The 9421-nt window shown below is 36.9% G+C and overlaps 1 protein-coding gene across 1 annotated transcript; it reads right to left on the bottom strand.

Moving 5' to 3' along the window:
- Window positions 1–912: 912 nt before the first annotated feature.
- Window positions 913–8255, bottom strand: LOC137397310 (nucleic acid dioxygenase ALKBH1-like). The gene is made up of 7 exons (XM_068083600.1): window positions 8249–8255; window positions 7947–8143; window positions 7536–7632; window positions 6476–6641; window positions 3764–3830; window positions 2536–2735; window positions 913–1794 (listed from the first exon to the last, which is right to left on the bottom strand). Exons 1-7 carry the CDS (start codon window positions 8253–8255, stop codon window positions 1335–1337), a joined length of 1194 nt encoding a protein of 397 aa, XP_067939701.1. The 3' UTR covers window positions 913–1334.
- Between the last annotated feature and the right edge of the window lie 1166 nt (window positions 8256–9421).

Genomic DNA, 9421 nt, shown 5'->3' with positions numbered 1-9421 from the left:
ACTTTATTTGAATGTCACCTCTAATAAAGCGCCATTCTAAGAGAAGGTTTGAAAAATAGATCACCATGGCGCTCAAATAAAGATTTTATGGTATGTTTCGTTGAAGGGATTAGTTTGATTTCCTTTGTCTTTGGCTAGTTCGAGGTTTAGCGATCTTATTGGCTCAGGCCGTAAGCGTGAATAAATAAATAATCATGTTTTTACCAATTTTTAAAAATAAAATTTGACAAAACAGCGAGAAAGATCAACAACAATTAGAAAATCTATACAAACTTCAGATACCTTAAACTTAACAGATTTACACCCTAAATAGAATATAATAAACAGTCTCTGTACGTCTGCAGTGTTTTTTGTTGTTGTGCACCATCAATATGGCAGTCGCTTCTCTCATGATTTTCGGTATAAACATAACTTTTCAGGATATCTTGCATCATCTTTCAGCCCTTTTGAGGGCCACCCATTTCACAAGAGTTGTGTTGCGCTTTGAAATTTTAGAAGCTTTGCATGAGCTATGATACAGCAAACTTAAACAAAGTTATTCAATAATTCGTAGAAATACAATAAACATGACAATTCCTAGTAATGCTGTAGTGTTGAAAGCTTCTTGAGGGAATAAGTGAATGTATTTAAATATGTCTTACTAACAAAATATCGACTTTCTTCTAGTAACTTTGGAGTCTCCAGAATTGTTAGCTATTGATTCTATCTCTACATGTCAGATGTTGTATAGGGAGTGCAACAGGAAGGGGTGATTTGCTAGCAGGACATGCTTCTTCCTCCCAGACTGGTCAGCAATTAGGGATTTCCTGTCAGATGCTACTATGACAAGCCAGCTGATTACTACTCAATCTAGGAAATGTTCCTTTTATCTATTCAATGAGTAGAAAACTTCCAAAATCTAAACATATGGAGTAATGTCTAGAAAGAAAAGCTCTCATGTATATTTCTATAGCAAAACTTTTAATATAAAATTCAATAGAATGAAATTACCTCAAGAGTCATAGAGCAAACTATCATAGTCAACACACAGCATCTACATTAAAGGTTTCCATGTACTTACACCGGCTTAAATGATGATGTCAGTATCTGGTCAATAACAGTGTGACAGAATATTTTGAAAAGTATAGGTGGGTCACCAAGGGAAGATAACCTCTGATTAAACAAGCAAGCTCACTTTCCACAATTTCTAAAGATTCCATAGCTACAATGTATTAAACTCATGTACCAAATACTTTGTGTTATTTTAGGACATGTTAGAAATCTGACTGCTGAAAAAAGGATGAACTAAAATGTTTTTGAAAAATATGTTAGCACATAATAAAAAGTCGGATATATCATATAGCTATGTAGTTATCTTTTTCTGGCCAGATATAGTCTTCAGGACCTTTGCCTGGCTCAAACACCTGCCTTACATTAATATTTAGCCTGCCACCTGATAGCAACCGTCTGAACGGAGACCAACTGTCAGCATCCTCTAATGAAGATATCAAATCTGAAGAAAACTTTTCAGATTCTAATTTGATTCTTTTGCAAGGAGTTGCCTTCTCATCATAAGTTCTCTTCAAATGACAGTTTTCACGGTCTGTAGGAATATTACTTGTATGTACATCACCTGGAAATGCTGGAGTGTAATTTAAATAGCTAGAGTCATTTGGCAGTATTCTTGGTACAGCGTGATAAGACATTCTGGCATTACGGGACATGATAAATACATCTCCATCTCGTAGAAATAATGCTTCCGGTACCTGAGCCTTTGATTGTCCACCAATCATAAATACACATGTCCTGCCAAAGCTACAATGAAAAACCATCAGACAATGTGAGAAAAACGTGCCGTGAAAATGCATTATAAGGTGTACAGACAAACCCCCTAAATAGGAAGTTACAATCAAACCTCTACATACCTAGTTACAGTCAACCTCTACATACCTAGGTACGAGTCAAACCTCTACATATAAAGTTACAGTCAAACCTTTACATAAGAAGTTACAGTCAAACTTGTACAAAGTGAGATACAGTCAAACCTCTACATAACTAATAACTGTCACACCTCTACGTATGAGATTACAGTCAAACCTTTACATACCTAGTTACAGTCAAATGTCTACATAGGAAGTTAGTCACACCTCTAGATAAAAAGTTCTGGCACAGTTCTGGTCATACTTCAACATAGTGAGACACAGTCAAACCTCTACATAACTGAGAACATTCACACAGTAATAACAGCAGGCTTTATTATATTTATTTATCATGTCTGATTTTTTGTTACACTCGAATGTGTAGTGAAAATAACTGAGCTATGAGGTATTACAAGCTCAACACAAATTTAACAGAGACTCATAATATAATTCATTATTGGTGAGTCAACATTTTACCTGCATGCTGATTACAATATCTAAAGGAGACCCGTGCCAGTCAGCCATTATCAGCCACAACATAAAGCCTCAACTATTCATTTACTCTTGAAGCTAAGGCTAGCTACATTGGATCAAAGTCTAAAACACCTGCTGAATTAACAGAGTCTTTGATTGATACCTTATTGAAATGAGAGGAGCTGTCAAATCAAACTCGCTGTGATCCGTATGCCCCGACAGCGTAGAGTCAGCATGATAATAGTTGACTATGGAAGCTTCTGCTTTAAACTTGATCTCTTCTCCTAGGACTGCATGTACAATGAACTGAGTTAGCTGAGAGAGGTCTTGGGGAAACTCACTCTTGTTTTCTTTTACATAAATCTGTGAAACAGGGTTGAGTAATAGTGTAACACAGTGATTAAAACAAAGATAACCTTGACCTTTCATACTGTGTAACCAACTTGTAAATATATATATATAACATTGTCAGGAGAAGATAACACAGGTATAGCCTTCCATGTAACAACTATATTCTCTAGATATACAGGCTAATGTGGAGTACTTATGCGGTCAACCCATCTTACTGATGACACATACTCTGGGTCTGACATTTTGCTCGACTGGAACTTAGTTGTATTGCTGTCTCATAGGCCTATTCTGTTATCACTGAGTGCAGTTTTTCATTTTTAAAAGATTACGAAGATAACAAAGAAGCTACTGGGATGATTTTTCATAGCGTAAAAGAATGAGAATTAAATCGAGAATAAAGAAATAGCATAGTATAAGTTCCTTTTTGATAAATAAACAGCTCACAGAGTTATGACCACAAACATTCGGTAAAAACTATTGATAAATGTAGTTACTGAGCATATTGTACTGAACTATATTGAACTGAATGTTAGTGACCTTAAATGACCTTTAGTGACCTTCATTCTAACGCATGAAGATAGAGTGGGTTTGGTTTCTGAAATACACTTCCAACAACGTTCAAATTGCAACGAAACATAAATTATGATCATAATAAAACATCCCAAACTACATGCCTTTAAAAATAGTTTGTACATAGTTTATATGGCAACCCGAATCTTTCGCATAACAAATAACTACAATTACCCCTGCCCTTCCAAATTCCTCCAGTGTGTTTTTTAACATTACTAGACAGCTAATAGCAAGTGTCCCTTCCTACTAGACAGCTAGCAGCAGGTGTCCAATTTTACTTGACAGCTAAAAGCAAACTTGTGTCTCATCTTACAAGACAACTAACAACAAGTGTCCCTTCTCACTCGGCAGCTAGCAGCGGGTGTCCAATTTTACTAGACAACTAGCAGCAGATGGCCCAAATTTGGCATTGTGCAACTCATGCAGTCTAATGAAAGTATGGCAAGCAATGAATAAATGTTTTGGCTAACCTTTTTAGTCCAGTCATAGTGATATCCGAGAGTCACCCATCTTAGCTTTTTGATATAATCAATAGACCTGTGAGCAAGAGTCAAATCACTTGAATTGACACAGTTCGATGTCTATGTAAGACGTAATAGATGTTGTGTGTAGTTCCATAACATAGCATGTTTCATGCAAGTATCAGTGGGTCATGTACATGTGTCAGTCTGTCATGTACATGTATCATTATGTCATGTACATGAGTCAGTCCTCCATGTACATGTGTGCCATGTAAATGTGTCAGTCTGTCATGTACACATATCAGTCTGTCATGTACATGAGTCAGTCTGTCATGTACATAAGTCAGTCTGCCATGTAAATGTGTCAGTCTTCCATGTACACGTGTGTCATATATATGTGTCAGTCTGTCATGTACATGTGTCAGTTTGTCATGTACATGTGTCAGTCTGTCATGTACATGTGTCATGTACGTGTGTCAGTGCTCTATGTACATGTATCAGTCTGTCATGTACATGTGTCAGTCTGTCATGTACATGAGTCAGTCTGCCATGTAAATGTGTCAGTCTTCCATGTACACGTGTGTCATATACATAAGTCAGTCTGCCATGTAAATGTGTCAGTCTTCCATGTACACGTGTGTCATATACATGTGTCAGTTTGTCATGTACATGCGTCAGTCTGTCATTTACATGTGTAATTATGTCATGTACGTGTGTCAGTCCTCTATGCACATGTATCAGTCTGTCATGTACATGTGTCAGTCCTCTATGCACATGTATCAGTCTGTCATGTACATGTGTCAGTCTGTCATGTACACATGTCAGCCTGTCATGTACATGTGTCAGTCTGTCATGTACAAAAGTCAGCCTGCCATGTACATGTGTCAGTCTGCCAGGTGTATGTGTCAGTCTGTCATGTACATGTGTGTCATATATATGTGTCAGTCTGTCATGTACATGTGTCAGTCTGTCATATACATGTGTCAGTCTGTCATGTACATGTGTCAGTCTGCCATGTACATGTGTCAGTCAGTCATTAACATGTGTCAGTCAGTCATTAACATGTGTCAGCCTTTCATGTATGTGTGCCAGTCTGCCATGTACATGTGTCAGTCTGTCAGGTACATGTATCCATCTCTCATGGACATGTATCCGTCTGTCATGAACATGTCTGTCATGATAAGTCTCAATCACTTTAAGCTGTAGTAATAACTCAAACTTTGTAAGATTAATATGGTTCTAGTTGATGATAATAGATAAAATCTAGCAAAATCCAACAACTCTTCAACTAGTAACAGAGAGAAATACTACTTATAACTTGAATTAATCTTATTACCCTAGCACACTTATATTTCGCTAGTATTTAGTTTCGTGAGTAGCATACAGAGTAAAGTTTCGCTGGAACTTAACTTCGCAGCTCTGATGAGTGCGAAAATATAGTGATGTGAAAATAAATGCAGTGGAACAAACATTAGATTCCTCAGGTCCAGTTCACTGGTACGAAATATTTTTCAATTTGGGACTACCGTACTGTTTGGACTATAAACCGCACCTCTATATAAGCTGCATGTGCTTTATTTTCCAAAAACGATAATAAAACAATACATAAGCCGCACCTTACTATATAATAGGCCGCAGAACCAAGGACTGTGCTTTTTAACGTGGCAGCAACTTTGCCATTTAAAACGGAACAGTGCAGAACGGCACAGTTTCGTATTATCCGACGCTTTTTAACTTAGTGCCTAACGGGACAGTACCGTGAGGCATTGTTTCGTATTTTCTTTCACAGCTAGAAGTGCACTAATTGGAGATTCCCGTTAGTGAAAGAAAAAGCCACAGAATAAGCCACAGTGATTAGCCGCACCCTTGTAGGCCTACCTATAAGCCACATGGCTCAAATCATCAGAAAAAAGTAGCTGCTAATCGTCCGAAAAGTACGGTAGTTTGTATTTGTGAACCGCAGGTAGAAATGTGTAGGCGAGATCAATAATGCAATTTGATCGCTTGCTGCAGTTTATCTCCTGGACTATCAATGACTTCAAGGTCCCTGCCGCAGTGAATGATGTTGTACCAATATTAGAATTCAAGTATTTATAGCACGCGGTGGCCATGGCCCCGGGTTGTTATTGCTTTTGGTTGGTAATAAAATTCATCATCACAATAATTATTATTCAGTTTTATGACTTTCCCTACCAGACTGTCATCCTCATCAGTTACAAATTCAATGACTAAACTAATATCATCATCTTCTTCATTTGTCTAGGCTTTTCCAAAAAAAACTTATTATCTTAATTTGTTTTGCCATGCTGCTCAGTCGGTGTATTAGCTATAATGAGTTTAGCAAAACTTGCCCAATGAGCCAACCACACACAAAAATTGCCTGCATTTCTAATATGACGATTTTATTGTGAATATCAATGAAGAAAGCCATTTATTTTCGCGTTTTCGCTCGTTCGTTATGATAGTTTAGTTTCGCTCATGAAATTTTCGCGAGAGGCTGTTGCCACGAAAACGCGAAAGTTAGATGCCGCGAATACATAAGTGTCCTAGGGTAGTTCTACTACACTTTTCCGACATTCCAACAATTCAAAACAAGAACCAATGCAGACACACATTATTATTCTTCTATTAATTTTAAACATTTCAAAGCTGCCAACTCTAAATGTTCATTACATGTAAACATTGCTTAGCGCTGACTATCGCCTGCCACTAGTAACTTACATATCACTTGGCGCATCACTGCAGAAATCTTGCCAGACATCTTCATATGACATTTTGCTGTCGATATGGTTGGTGACGTTTGGCAGCCTTGGATACATGGAGTAACATCGAGCAATCATATACTTTCTTAGTTTATCCCTGAAAGGATTTCGTATCAAAATGGCTCCTGAAAAACCACAGAGGTTTTTTTTCATAGCAGGGAGCTAAGAAACAATACTTTATTAAGCCTGTAATATTGGCAATCATTAGGAAAGATAACAACCTCTTCAAATCGTTTGATTAAACTCTAATAAATGTTGAGTGAACATAAGATCTGATTTCCCATGGGATATGACTTTTAGTTCTACAAATCAAAACTATTTCTGCAACAGGTCTCAAGATTTTAAGACAGTTTAGAGTCCAAAGCTGACCAAATTAGATTGTAATATGTTAGCAGAAAACACAACAAGACCCCATTTCTGGTGCGGCATCTGATAAAGATTTGCCAGCATACATTACACATGTAACCTGTTGCCTGTTTAATATTCACCCAGATGAATTGGAGATCGTAATCCTCATAACTACATCCATATCAACATTGACGACAGATCATATTTTCCAAATAGGTGGAACCAGTGTTAACAGGACAGAGATACACTTTTATACTGTTTTTACACAGAATGAGCCAACCAACAGATCTCAGTTCTAGTCACAAATTAGAGAGCTCATTCACAACCTCCTATGAGCTATAGGCTAAATATGACATAGCTTTAATTCTGACTTGAAACGTTGGGTGTTGCGTATTGAACCCGTCTATCATATGTGGGATGAAGTATAATTGCTATGTATACTACCTCTTCTGCAGACTATAAGCTCAAACTTTCAATCATGATTCAGAATAAAAACTGGTAAGTTAGCATTGACAAAACTATCTTAACTTGTAAAGATCAAAAGCATGCCCTGTATCTCCTGCTCATGTAGTATAAGTCACTCAGAGCTTGTGAAGGTGTATGATCTAACCGCACTCTATGAAGTTCTGTTTACAGCTATCAACAGATTTTAATGATAACAAACTTGTTACCTGGTACAGAAGTTAGTTCATACATACTCCACTCTGAGCTGGGGATCATCCCCTCGTGTTCAGTAGATGTTACTGTTTGAGGATGGATCTGTTTCACCTATAATATAGTAGCAGCTGGATAAAAGACACAAGAAGACATGAAGTTTGGGTTCACTTTAACCAAATTAGCCAATGGAAGACGAGTGATGTTGAAGTGTTCCAAACAAACTCTGACACGTTGAACTAAATGCCTTTCGCCATGGCAAGCATAAGGCTGAACAGAAAAGTATCAAACATGATTGTGTGCAGTTATGGTTTAAGATAGATGCTATAGAGCTATTTATACAACTTTTCAGCACTAACATCTACATGTAAAATCAACAGCTCGCACCAAACTAATGAACTCTAGGAAGAGTGATAACTACAGTAAACCTTGCCCATCGATGTCCACTTTGAATCATCAACATTGATAACAGATTCAAGGTCAGCTGGAGGACTCTTTCTCTTTAGAGCCTTGAATGTTTTCATAAAGTTATCCTCAACAACTTCTGTTACTATATCTGACATCACAATTGCTAGGTTATTATTGATGTGAGCAAAGACTGATGCTGGAATCTCCATCAGACCACCTAAAATTGATAGGAACGTAATTGCAATTATGATTTACTAATCAGTGTGAATAATTGACCAATGAGACACCTGTGTCTGTAATGATTAGCTGGTGGCTGACTCACTATCCATGATGAACGTAGGCAACTATCAAATGAGGTCAAGACTGAGAACTATATTTCACTCCCTTCATCTCCGCTTCCTTTACAAAAGTTTATAATTTATTTAAATATTTTTAGTAACAAAAAGTTTTACAATAAGAAGTGAAACAGGAAATGAGAAATGCAGATAGAGCTGAGAATAATAAATAACTTGGATGAGTTGAAAAGTAGCTTGATAGTTTATTTAAAACAATCAATTAACACTGAATGTGAAATCTTTCTATGTGTGTACAATTGACTGGATATACATATGAAGCACCACCTTCATCATCAGCTGTGGTTATGAATGCAATTTAAACAGCCAACCTTTCAGCTGTAAGTCCACAACTTACCCAACGGCACCATTCTCAAACCCTGATAGGATGAACTTGGTACATGACAGAAGCTTATACCTACATTATGTACTGGCTAGAACTGGGTGTAAACCTTCAGTAATATTGTTTATATAAACCTTCAGATAAACTTGTTTATAAAATACCCGACACTCTGTTATTGATGATGAGAAATAATGAATAATTGTTCTTCCTAAATTAAAATAGCGTATAGAAGATAGACATGGCTCAGCTTCTACAGTAGCAATGTCTAGCGAGTCTAATTTAAATAACAACAATTTTCTTTAAGATATGTCCTGAGTCCACCTTAATCTACAAGTACCGATAGAACGAACATCAACACGTTTATCCATCCATTGTAGCCAAGCATTTAGCAACTTATTTGTCTGATACAACAGAAAAGGCGACGAGATGTTTAATTTTTGCCCTTGATAGGCCATAGAGCTAAGGTGCAGTGTTTTTTTTAATACGATGTAGCACAACTGTACGTGTAGAGGTGGTCAAAGTATGGAATCTCTGCTTAGTGATGTTAGAAAAGTCAGAGGTACATCAGCATGAAAGTTACAAATCTTTTTGACATCTTAAATAATTATAGTTAGATAAGTGAAATGTGATCTTTAAAAAGACCTTGTGAATAATCTCCACACAATCTTGATACACTATTTCTGGACTGCCGTTTCATAGACAACATTTTTGGCTTTCCTATCTGGTGTCAAGCCGCACAATATTTTAGGATTGCCGACCCTTGAGCAGCTTATATAAAAACAACAATGTGAGAACACTTGTGAACACAACTTTGTAAGAT

This window comes from Watersipora subatra, chromosome 5, assembly GCF_963576615.1.
Source record: "Watersipora subatra chromosome 5, tzWatSuba1.1, whole genome shotgun sequence".
Lineage (NCBI taxonomy): Eukaryota > Metazoa > Bryozoa > Gymnolaemata > Cheilostomatida > Watersiporidae > Watersipora > Watersipora subatra.
This window is presented reverse-complemented; position numbering and strand designations above follow the sequence as displayed.